The 12,791-nt window shown below is 52.9% G+C and overlaps 1 protein-coding gene across 1 annotated transcript; it reads right to left on the bottom strand.

The window, feature by feature from the left end:
- Positions 1-893: 893 nt before the first annotated feature.
- Positions 894-9,090, bottom strand: LOC121444748 (2'-5'-oligoadenylate synthase 3-like). Its single transcript, XM_041646649.1, has 7 exons — positions 9,070-9,090; positions 6,684-6,839; positions 5,661-5,946; positions 3,934-4,109; positions 3,044-3,282; positions 1,193-1,340; positions 894-1,022 (listed from the first exon to the last, which is right to left on the bottom strand). The coding sequence occupies exons 1-7, from the start codon at positions 9,088-9,090 to the stop codon at positions 1,011-1,013; spliced, it is 1,038 nt and encodes a 345-aa protein (XP_041502583.1). The 3' UTR covers positions 894-1,010.
- Positions 9,091-12,791: the final 3,701 nt, after the last annotated feature.

The raw sequence follows: 12,791 nt of genomic DNA, 5'->3' as shown, positions 1-12,791 counted from the left end.
GTTGGGGGTTGCAGGGTGTGGGTGACCCCCAAGCACTGCATTATCAAAAAGCCTCAGCCTTCATCGGTGCTGAGTCAGGAATGCTGTACCCCTGCACTTCTCACTCACCCTTCCCGCCCTAGGCGCTACCTCCTGAGGGAGTGGGTGGAACCATAGGCGAGGCTTGGGGTCCTTCCTGCTCCTTCTACGTCCCTAAGGCCCAGGTATCACTTGTTTTGCTTATGTCATTAGCATGGCTGTGGACCCGGGTATTCTGTAGCCAGCATCACAACCTCTGCCCCATGATGGCCATGGTCACATTACACGGGGAACATATCTGGACCACAACTGGGGGGGGGGTCTCTACAGGTGGAGGGATACCAGAGAGGAGCGTGGCTTCTTGGCAGGGCTGGGCTGCTGCTGGGTGTGGCTGTGGGGGTGGGGGCAGGGCACAGTGGGTGCTGAACAGTAGACTGGCAGAGCCTGAGATGTCTGGATCCTCGGGAGCCTAGCATGGGAGTCAGGGACACTGGGTGATCAAAGCAGAGGTCAATGAAGCTCCACTAGGTGGGTAAATCGGGGAGGGATGACAGGGTGGTGGGTGAGCAGGCAATCAGATGGGAGACGGTGTGAAGAGGGCACACACAGATACACATACATATACACACATACATGCATATATATATACATGTGCACATACACACAAACATACATACATGTACACATAAAGTCACACACAGTCACAATCTAAGATGCATAGACACACATACAAACACACATGCAGACACAGATGCACACCAACAGATATACACAGAACACATGTAGACACAGACAAACACACAGACATATACACATGCAGACACACAAAGACATATATGCATGCAGACATACACAGACACACAGACACACACACACACACACACACACACACACACACACACACACACATCTGGCCCAATACTCCAAGTCTCCCATACTGAGGGCTGGTGTCATTTTCTCTCAGCTGATGTGACCACTGATCTTTCTGGACGTCATACAGAAGCCTGTGGGAAGGAAGACATGCTGGTTACCTTAGCATTTCTGCAGCGTTGAGACCACACACGTACAGATCCTCAGGGGCCATGGGTGGGTCCCGTCCCTCAAGAGGACCATGTCTGCTCATGACCATGTCCTCCCCCAAAGGATGCTCTTGTCTACCTCACCTGCCTCTCACCTTCACCAGCCACGGCTTGATGGGGGTGCCGTCCTTGTCCATGCAGCACAGGGCAGATGTGCAGGCTGCAGCCTCCTGGGCAAGCAGGTCCCAGCGGGCATTGCGGCCCAGGTTGCCTGTGGGGTCAGCTGGATCCAGGATGATGGGTCTGCAATTGTACCCAAGGTCAGTCTCATCCCCCACAGCATCCACCTGCGACACTGGCTGGGCTGTTCTCCACTCCCTAACACTACAGGGGCCAGGGCCAGGACCTCGGGGCTCCTCAGTGCCCCAGGTACACACTCTAGGGCAGGGGTAGAAGAGAAGAGGCATATGGTGTGGGGTGTGGTGGCAATGCCTGTAAACCTAGCACCCTGGAGGCAGAGGCAGGGGGATTGTGAGTTTGGAGCAACCTGGGCTACACAGTGTATTCTAAAGGGTTGGGGGTGAGGGGACTGGTGAGATCTCTCAGTGGTTAAGAGCACTGGCTGCTCTTCCAGAGGACCGCTCACAACCTCTGGAACTCCAGTTTCTCCATGGGCACTGCACACACAGTGCACATACATATACGCAGACAAAACACGACACACATAAAATCCTTAGAAGGGAAGGAAGGAAAGAAGGAGGGAGGGAAAAGCGGCTGCACAAGTACCACTTCTTCAGGCTGTGTTCATTACTAACTACTCACAGGGCTGCCCTTCCTCCTTGAAGCAGGCATTGCTAATCGATTACAGCCCTGATTCTGCCACTGCCCCTCCCAGCATCCACGGCAGACATCATCAGCTAATATATATCATACACCAGACCCTTTCTCAGGAAACACTGCCACTGCCCGCAAACGTTCAGTGTAACGTGCGTTTTGGGGACAATCCTGCTTATCTCTGTCCCCATTTCAGAGGTGGGCGTGACGGTGAAGAATGACACGTGCTTCTATAACCCGAAGGCTGCTGATGAGAAGCTGCCAGGTGTAAAGAGTGCGAACACCAGATGCCCAGTTACATCCTAGTTTCCGAGGAATCACGAATGCGCTTGAAGTTTGAGGCGGGATTCTCATGATGCAGCCCAGGCAGGCTTTGAGCTTGAAGCCCTCTACCCCTAGCCTCATGCTTTCATTTCATTCTCTTATGTGTACCAGTGCTTTGCCTTCATGTGTGTCTGTACACAAACATGTCTAGTGCATGGAAGCCATAAGAGGGCGTCAGACCCCCAGGAACTGGAATAGGTAGTCACAAGCAACTGTGTGGGTTCTGGGAATGGACCTAGGTCTCTGCAAGAGCAGCCAGTGCTCTGAACTGCTGAGCCATCTCTTCATGCCTCTAACTCAGCCTCTTGTTGTGATTACAGATGTGTGTCACGGCATCTGGACACTTTTTTTTGGGGGGGGGGGGACAGGTCTCACATAGGCCAGGCTGGTCTTGAACTGGTTTTGTAGCCAAGGATGACTCTGGACTCCCAGTCCTCCTCCACCTCCTCATGAGTATAAGTTTTCACAGCGGTGAAAGACCCAGTTCATGCAGTGATGGGGATGGACGCTGGGCAAACCCTCTGTCAGCTAAGCCATGTCCCAGCTCTCACATTAAACATAAAAAGCACATGTCTGGCCCAAATCTTGCATGAGAGCCACTCAGACTAGCATGCGATCTGATTTGTCTGTACTTGAGTTGAACTTGGAGTCTTGCATCTATTTTATCTGACAACCACATTTACAGGTGGCCAAAAAACTGACTGACTCTCTCCTCAGGCACTAAAAGTACCACTCTGGGAAGTTGCCCAGTTCCCGAGAGCAGGCCTTGCCCTTCCATCTTCTGCCAATAGGGAGGCAGGAAGTGGATATTGGGGGTCTGAGGTAGAGGAGTCTGGGGGTGGCCAAACCTGGGCTTCTGAAGTTGCAGCTTCAGGAAGTCACCCATGGCTTTGTCCTCAGCGTTGTAGTTGACGGTCCAATAGATGCACAGTTGGCGGTACTGGCCAACCAGCTCCAGCACAGTGCGGAAGCCCTCCGCCATGTTGAACTGGGGATTCTGGCTGCCCTGCTCCCAGGCGTACACGGTCAGGAGCTTCAGCCCATGCTGGGGTGGCAAGGAGCCCTTCCCCTGGACCATCTTGTTGCACTGGGGAAGCAAGAGAAAGGAGATGTGCTGGTTCATGTTGGCAACACAACAGCTAATGCCTCCCCGGTCAGAGGGGCTCCAGGGATTGACAGGTGCACCCCTAAAGCTTAACCGAGAACCATTGTGTGCCAGGCTACTGGCCAGGAATCACCCTTGGCACAGAGACACAATGTGTTAGCTCCACTCTTGGGGGTATGTGTTTGTGTGCTGGGGGTGGGGCTCGGGCTCACGCATTCCAGGCAAGGCTCTTACCAGCCCCTCTCCATGAACTGCACCCCAGCATGCCAGTTACTTATCATTTTGAGACAGGTTCTTGCTGAGTTGGCCAGACTATCCTTGTGCTCACTCTGTCGCCTAGGCTAGCCCTGACCTTTCAATCTTTCTACCTCAGCCTCCTACATAGCTAAGATGAGAAGCCTGCACCAGACCTGGCTCGATCCTGCTTTATGGACACGCAAACCAAGGTCCTCTGGGTGGAATGTGACTGACCTCACACACTTGCTTGTGGCCAAACACACACCCCTCTTTCTAGCCCCCCTCCGCTCCCACCATCTCCTCCAAGGAAAGTACTCAGGACACAGTTCCTGGGACCCAGCATCGCTGTGAGCGTGCGTGTGGGAATTAGGGTGACGGATGGCCCCTGTGCCTAACCTGTTGGTACCAGTGCTTCACCAGCCGGATCAAGCTCTTGAGTTTGGTGGGACGGGTGCTAATGAAGTCACGCTGCAGCTCCCTGAAGCAGGTAGAGAACTCGCCTGCGTTGCTGTAGCTGTGGATTAGGTCCTTGTAGACCTGGGGATCAGGCCTTGAGCCGGGCCTCAGCTGACCTGTACAGTGGGAAAAGGTTAGAGTCGCTCTGTCGTCTAGGGAGCCCGGGTGAGCCAGCTTACAAAGCTGGTCTGAGAGACCCGTAGTATCCCTTGTCTAAGGGTGACCTGAGACCCACTGGGAGGTCACCAGCTTTTGGTGAGGGCATAAGTGTGGCATGGTCCATCTTAAAGCCCTCATGAGAGTGGCGTTCCCTGCCCAGCTTTTTTCCAGCCACCTGCTTGCCCACCATAGAGAAAGTCTTGGCTGAGAGTCAGCCTAGGGTGTGGCGCCTCTAACCTCCTCTCAGCCCGCTCAGGGAAAGGGCTCCAGTGGTCATTAGACAAAAAGCCTTCTTCAGACGCCAGGGCTGCAGGGGGCAGGGGACCACGGCTGGCTCTGAAGACCTAACCAGAAGCAGACCAGACCAGTCCATGCAAGTAGATGCCCACACAGCATCTAGATGCCTGTCTGTCTCACTCAGCATGTGGGTGCTCCAGGGTAAGATTCACACCCAGGGCAGAAGACTGAGGTGCCTACTTAACATATCAAAGTGGACCGACCTCCAGGTTCTCCAAGAATCCCCAGTTCCTACTTGTTGCAGGGTATGGCTGGCACACCCCACCCTCTACCCTGAACTCGCCAGCCCAGGGGACTGGGACTGTCCTTCCCCTCGGGGGGCTCTTCCCTGAATAATCCAAACATTTTGTTTACTTTTTTGTACCTTTGGTGTCCTGGCTGCTGCACCTGACTCCCCTGTCCCTGTCTCTTCCCTTCCCTCTCTCCCCACATGGCCCAGTTCAGCCTGGTCAAGTCCACTCGGGCCTCTCCCAGATGTCCCTGTCTCTGACTGTGTTCTCCCTTTTATCTACAATAAACTTTCTCCTTCCCCATACCTAGGAGCAGCCATGTCCTTTCCTTTCCTTTCCTTTCCTTTCCTTTCCTTTCCTTTCCTTTCCTTTCCTCTCCTCTCCTCTCCTCTCCTCTCCTCTCCTCTTCTCTCTCTCTCTCTTTCTTTCTTTCTTTCTTTCTTTCCTTCACTGGCAGCTGAACTTGGGTCCCGTGGCAGGCTGAATGAGAAGTCCCCTCACAGGCTTATATATTAAAATGCTTGGTCACCAGGTGGTGGGACTGTTAGGGAAGGATCAAAGGTGTGGTGTTGTTGGAGGAGGCTTTGAAGTTTAAGACACCCACTCCAGTTCCAAGCTCCCCCATGCCTAGAAATCAGAATGTAAACTTTCAGCTGCTTTTCCAGTATTGTCTGCTGCCATACTTCCCTCTATGATGACAATGGACTAATTTTCTGAAACTGTAAGCAAGCCCCCAATTAAATGCTTTTTTTAAAAGAAGAGCTGCCTTGGTCATGGTGTCTTTTCATAGGAACAGAACAGTAGCCAAGACAGGTCCTCTGCAATAGCAGTACGCGCTCTTAATCGCCTGGCCAGGACCTCAGCCCTTCCTCACCCAGCATCTTTGTGGGAAACAAAAGTGGGGCCTTGCCACATCTTCCATGCCTGTGACATGGATAGGACCGTGCCTGGAACCACTCTGCCTGTGTCCAGGAGCCTCACCGAGGGCGTCAAAGGCCGGCAGCACGTCAAAGTCCACGCTCTGGTCCAGCAGTGTCTGGGATGTCAGGGAGAAGCTGAGGACTCGGGGATTCTTCCTGTTGGAGATCTCAAACTTGACATCGAACTTCTGCTTCTGCTGGCACGCCTCCAGCTGTGCCCGGATCTCTGAGATGACCTCTGCCCGGTGGCTGCCTTGCTCAGAGAACTGGCGGAAGCAGCTGAGGAACACCACAAGGTCGGCATCCGAGCGCCCTTGTAGAGCTGTGCCTTTGGCAGAAGAACCGCCCTGGGGAGGACAAGGAAGGTGGCTTGAGCCCTGAGTGCCCTTTGATGTCCCACAGACTGTGTGTGTGTGTGTGTGTGTGTGTGTGTGTGTGTGTGCTTGCGGAGGTCAGAGGTTGACACTGGTGTTTCCACCAATCTCTATTATTATTATCATTATGATTTTGAGACAAGGTCTCACTGAGCCTGGAGTTCACCAATCTAGCAGTGCTGACTGACCAGGGAACCCGAGGGGTGGTCTTCTCTCTACTCTGGAGTTTGGGTATCACAGACAGTCTCCATGATGCCAAGTTCATGCAGTGCTAGGGTTGGAATTCAGGGATTCCCGTATGCCAGTTAAATTCTCTGCCAGCAACGTGCCCTCCAAGAAAGAGAATCCCCCTTTCTGGAGGCTTAGCACTCCCATGGGCTGCCACATAGGAAGACAGACACAGTCAAGCCAGTTTTGTAGATTTGTATGGAAATCAGATGACTGAGTGTCATTAGGGTTGTTGATAAATTTCTTGTGTTTTTAGTTTAAAAAGAAAGATAAAGGCAGATCCAAGAACCAGAGAGAACAGCCAGCCCTGGTACCCTGTGGATGTCTCTGGATCACGCTGTGCCTGTAAGCACACCGCTCTCCAGCTGAATCAGCCACCTTGTTCCGTTGCTGTAGACATGGACATCACTGGAGCGCACGAGGCAGCTGGAGAGGCGTCCAGCCCACAGGAGTCTCCTCACCTGCAGCTTTCCAGGCCTCACCTTAACCACCTTGAGCACCTTGATGGGAGAATTCCGGAAGCAGTTTTCCTTCAGGAAGGAGCATATGGTGTCTACGGCTTTCTTTACTTGATCCAGGAAATGGCGGTTGGGCTGGAGGAATTCACTGATGAACTTGTCCAGGTCCCCAGCTGGGGTCTGGAGAAGAAGGGCTGGCTGTAGAAAGCAATGGGCAGTCCTGGCTGAAGCAGGATGCCGGGGAAACCCACGTGTCGGGTTTCAGCATTCCGTGCTGCTCCCATGGTCTCCCAAGTCTCCTGCACCCACGGTCCTTCCCCTCTGATTAGTGTGTCCTGAAGTAGCACAGCGGGGCCTGAGCTCCAGATCTGTTTCTACCACTGACACGGAGCCTCAGTTTCCCCTCCCCATCTCAGTGGATCTTGTGTGTTAAGCCAATGGAGTAAGATTGTATTGGCTGTGGCCTAAGTTTGATTTGTTTTTCAAAGATTCATGCATTGCATGCTGGGTCCTCAGTGGGGAGGGGGGTGCCTTTAAGGTGGAGCCTTGCAGAATGTGCCTCAGGGTGGAGTTGAGATAGTCCTCAGGGAATCCTGAGTGAATTCTGACAGGGAGATGTGGCAAGAGCCAGCCTGGCCCTACGTAGCCCTGTGGCATCTTGTCTCGGAGCGTGATGCGTTCCTTTGGCACACGCTACCCCAGCAGCGACACTGGCCATCGTGCCAGTGCCATCACCTTGATCCACCTTCCCTAGAGAGCTGCCTGGCTTCAGGTCTTTTCTACAGTCACAGAAATGGATTAAGACGGTAGCTGCAGGTGGCTTATGTCTTGGGTTTTCTTCTCCAAGTGCAAAGCCCAAATACTTAACTAGGGCCTTATGTAGAGATGGGACACGGGGAGGATGCTGCTCAGTTTAGTTTTGTCATCTTGACAAGAGCCACAGTCATCTGGGAAGAGGGAACCTCAGCTGAGAAAATGCCACCCTGGCATTGGCCCGTAGGCAAGCTTGTGGGCATGTTCCTGAGTAATGATTGACGTGGGAGGACCTAGCCTGCTGGAGGTGGTGCCACCCTGCACAGGCTGTCCTGGTTGGTCTGAGAAACCACAAGGAACAAGCCAGTGGGCAGCATTCCTCTGTGGCCTCTGCCTCAGCTCCTGCCTCCAGGTTCCTGCCTCGTCCTCCCTCAGTGGTGGACGGTGAAGTGCGAGTGTGAGCCAAATGCTGTCCCCTCCTCGGGACGCTGTTGGCCATGGGGTTTATCCCAGCACACAAAGCCAACTATGACAGTGAGGCAGCAGAGGGTGGACGGGGTGAGAAACTGGGCTTCAACCAGGCACAGGCTTGGGCCTTAGGGAGCTCGGGGGTGGGGACTGAACCCCAAATAAAGGCAGTTCATTGTTTCTGAGTGTCACCAGGGCACGGGCTGAGGTCAGTGCTCCAGAGGAAGGGCAGCTGTCACCGTCAGCATTCCTCGAGACTGGGGAGGTGCATCCTAGCATCAAGAGATATGGAGGGGAGACTACAATGCTCACCACCCCAGTGAACCCACCACCCCAATGTCCTGTCTCCTTAAAAAATGAAAAACATAACATTTATTATGTGGCATACGATGCTCGCACCAGGTGTGCGTGTGTGTGTGTGTGTGTGTGTGTGTGTGTTTGTGCGCAGCAGATCATCTGTGAAGGTCAGAGGACCACTTGGTGGGGTCAGTTCCCTCTTTCCACCTCCACTTGGGTTCCGGGAATAAACTTAGGTTGTTGACATTGTAGTGAAGGTCTTTCCCCGCTAGGTCATCCTAGTGGCCCCAGGGCACCATCTCTTACCATCACATCCCAGGGTGGTACAGGAGTCCCATCTCTGCTCTGAAGGCAAACTTGTGACTCCAGAGCTGCTGCCTCCCGAGCTAACAGTTCCCAGCTGCCCTGGCCCACATTCCAGGTGGGGTCCGCAGGATCCAGGATTAGAGGCCTGGGGACAAAGCAGATGGAGGTGGGGAGGTACAGTCAGCGATGAGCAGCTGGGAGGGGCCAAAAGGAACATTAGATGGAGTCCAAGCCAACTGCCTCAATCAGAGAACTCTTGGGCCAATTAACTCTAATGACGTTTAACTGTGCTAATCACAAGGGCTCTGGAGTCCTTTGGGGCGTCCAATGTACCTGCTTCCTCATCGGAATGCAGAGGCAAGTGGGGAGGGTGGGATAGGTGAACCAAAGCCCACCATGGCTCCTCCCGGGTACCCAGACTCCAGGAGGGAGGCGGAAGATGGCATTGAGGTGGGCACTGGGGAAGTATGCACCTGGCTTTCTGAAGCTGGCTGAGAAGATGCGCTCTGAGGGCCGGGTCCTGTATGCTGTAGTTGACTGTCCAGTAGACACAGAGTGACCGATACTGCTGGACCAGCCTCAGGACGGTCCGCAGGCCTTCAGCCATGCTGAACCCTGTTTTCCGACAGCCTTGTTCCCAGACAAAGATTGTCAGGAGCTCTAGGGCATAGGCTGGGGGCAGAGCAGCACCTGCTGCCTCTCCTCCTTTATCTCGAGTGGCAACCTGTCATCCAAGCAGAGATCAGTCAGGGTGGCCACCTGGAGGCTGGTTCTTGGGACTTAGGAAGAGGCAGGGGGTGTGTAAAACAGAACCTCAGAAGGACCGGGTTGCAGAGACTCCCTGGATGATACTTTGTGTTTTACAGATTGGGGAAACTGAGATCTGGAGGGGGCTTGTCACTTGTCCCAAGTCAGACCGTGAGTTAGGGAGCTCAGATTTGGGTGAGACCTCCCTCAAGGAGTGTGAGGAGCTGTATGGGAATGGGGGCTGCAATCTGTCCATCATAGTATCTCATCACCCTCAGGCGGCAAGCGTGGGCTCTGGCAGGTGTGTGTCGAACACACAGTGGTTGTGGACTAAGGTCCACCTACAGGGCTGCTGCACTGACCAGAACGCCTGCGACTCCGAGGAGGTTGCAATGCTGCAGGTCCAGAACCAGGGTTTACCTCTAGCACCCTTGCCCAACTCTGGGTCTGACTTGGCATCCTTATGACTGTTCCACAGAGCCTTTCGGGATGTGTTGATTTAACAGCTGGCTTCCACCAGGCCAAAGGCTAAAACTGTTATCAATAGCATAGGAGGCTATAGCAGAGCTAACCCTGTTTGCTGTTACCCACCGCTGTATTTCAGAACTGTTTGATTTATGCCTTTTATTTTCTTTTTGTAGTATTTTTGAGACAGGGTCTCTCTATGTAGTGTCACTCACAGAGATCTGCCTATCTCTGCCTCCTGAGTGCTGCATTAAAGGTGTCTGTCACCACACCTGGCTTAGACTTTCTTTATTCTGTTCCCATGAAACTGTCCCCATGGAACCTGGAATTTGGTGACCTGAACCTGGTTGCTCGTATTCCAGTCTAGGTTATACTAACTTTTATCCCCTCTGAGGGGAGAGCTGCTGGTTTTTGTTCTTGTCAGTGGCATGAATGCGAGATGGCCTTCAGAAGAGAAGGTTCTAGAAGCTGCCCAGGGTGCAGCACAACTTGAAAAGAGGCGGTGATGGGGACCATCGTAGGCACTTGGCGGTGACGACCGTGACAGTGGCGGCTTCCCGGGAGGTGTAAGGTGCTTACCTGGTGGTACCAGTGTTTGACCAGGACTTGACGGGGCGATTGTTCACAAAGTTCCTTCGCAGCTCTGCAAAGGAGGCTGCGTGCTCCCCGGCCTGGCAGCCACTGCTGAGGAGGGAGGAGTACACCTGCGGCTGAGGTTTGTCACCAGAATTCAGCTGCCCTACAGAAGTAGAGAACGTGAGTGAGTCGCCAGCCCACCCATGCACGGTTATTGGTATAATTAAGTTCCGCATCCATGACTCAACACCATCGCCAGCCGTGAGCTAAACATCAAATAACGTCAGAACTAGTAACCTGTCTTAGCATCGATGCAAGATGTTACCCAGGCTGACCTGGAACTTACAGCAATCCTCCTGCCTCAGCCTTCCACGTGCTGGGATTGTAGGTATATGGCACCTGGTTCCCAATTTTCACTACCTCTCCCTAACTCTGCAATGAGTTCTGGAGTTAGACAGGCCTGGGTTCGAATCCAGACTGCGTGTAATACCTCTTTGGGTCTCGGCTTTCTCACCTGTAAAAGGGGTTCGTGAGGCTGGGGAGATGGCTCAGGGGATGAGAGGAATGACCCATCTACATGTAGAGCTCAGTAACAACTCACAGATGAAGTGGTTCCCCACGATAGAGGGGGGTGTCGCAAGGATGGGGGATTTAGCTCTTTAATGACTTGAAACGGGACTGGAGAGATGGCCCCAAAGCTAAAAACACTTGTTCTGGTAGAGGACTTGGGTTTGATTCCTGGTGGCTCACAACCTTCTGTAACTCCAGTCCTGGGGCACCTGGCAGTCTCTTGTGGCTCCTACAGGTACTGCAAGCATGTAGCACACAGGCAAATGCTACCATATACATAAAATAAAAATTAAAAAGAAACAACAATTCGAAACTATACCTACATTTACACACCTATGATCCCAGAAGACTTGGGAAGCTGAGGCAGGAGGATGGCATATTTGAAACCAGCCTGGGTTGCATATCAAGATCCAGTTTAAAATAAAATGAGTAGAGAAATTAAGAGATGGGGCAGATGGTCTGAGGGCAGAGAAGAGAGAAACAGGGAGACAATATTGAAACAGCTGCATGGGTGACTGGTTCTGGGGAAGGTTTGCCTCAAGATTTCCCAGAGAGATTTTCAGTGCTTGGTGAATCCCAAGGAATACGGCAGGTACCCCTGTTCCATGGCCCCTGGATCCCTGGGGTCCCACCACTCTCTTACCCACAGCATCAAAAGCAGGTACCACACTGATGTCTGCCCAGCTGTTGAGGTCTGTGGACACCAGCTGGAGCTGCAGAGTGCTGGGTCTATTCTGTTCAGTGAACTGGAGGCTCAGTCCATGCACTGGTTCCTGCCACCAGGACTGCAGCTGGGTCCGAATGTCACACAGGATCTCTGCTTGTTGGGACCTTTGGCCCTTGAAGTCCCTGAGGACTTTGTAAAAGATGACAAGCTCCACATCGCAGTCACCCCTGAGGTCCGTGCCGCGGCCAAAAGAGCCGCCCTGTGGAAGGAAGTGCAGTCAGACCTTGGACTCTCCAGGAACCCTAACTGTCCAGGAACCTGGGAGTTATGCCAGCATCCCCTGCAGTGGCCTAGGATGTGGCTTTTGCTGATGTTGGATCTGGACCTCAGCCCAGACCTGGGGCCCAACCCTGAGGAGTTTCAAGAATTGAGTTGTATTAGTGGGACCTGCCTCCAGGTCTGCTGTCATGCCCATAGGCCAACACAATGTAGAAAATCCCTCACTGAAAATATATGAAAAACCAAGCATAAAATAAATTTTAAAAAAGAATAAAGAGACAACAAAACCAAAGCAAAAACAGTTACTTAAACCTACAGTGTTCCTCAGCTCAGCTGGCTTGGCTTTGGATGGCCCAGCAGCATGGCCACCATGCTAGATTAATGTGCCCAGCATTGGCTTCTGAAAGCATGGGAACACAGGGAGGGCAATCCAGGCTAACCATGACATAGGACATGTGGGAAATACCTAAAGTTATAAACGTAGTTTTGATTTGCAGTATTTCCGCTTGGATTAGGGTGCAGCTCCACTTTAAGCGGAAGGACGACTTTCTGTCTACATCCAGCCGGCAAACCACACCTCCAAGGATATTCAGCTTCCCTGGATATCCTCAGCTCTGTTGCCTCCCTGCCCACCGTGATTCCCTGGGGGCATCCCAATGGCACCTTCACCTTAGGACTCACCTTGCTGACCCTGGAGGCTTTGTGCTCACACTTCTCCCGGAGGCAACGCAGGATGGTGTCAATGGCCTGTCTCACCTGCTGCTGGAACTGGGGACTTGGTCTCAGGTGGTTCTGGATGAAGGAGTCCAGCTCCTTGCTGGGGATCTGTGACAGATGTGGGCCCATCACTGACCCAGCGGTGGAGGTGCTGGCTGGAGGCACACTTAAGGATGGAGTGGTCTGGGTGATGGAGACTTTTGACACTGTTTCAGGGACAGTTCTTTGAGGTGCTACCTTTTCGAGGTTCTTGCTGATTTTATAGGCTGTTGTGTTTAGCATGGCAG

Source organism: Microtus oregoni, unplaced genomic scaffold (assembly GCF_018167655.1).
Source record: "Microtus oregoni isolate MIOR12 unplaced genomic scaffold, Mior012 000003F_ref0000135, whole genome shotgun sequence".
Taxonomy (NCBI): domain Eukaryota; kingdom Metazoa; phylum Chordata; class Mammalia; order Rodentia; family Cricetidae; genus Microtus; species Microtus oregoni.
This window is presented reverse-complemented; position numbering and strand designations above follow the sequence as displayed.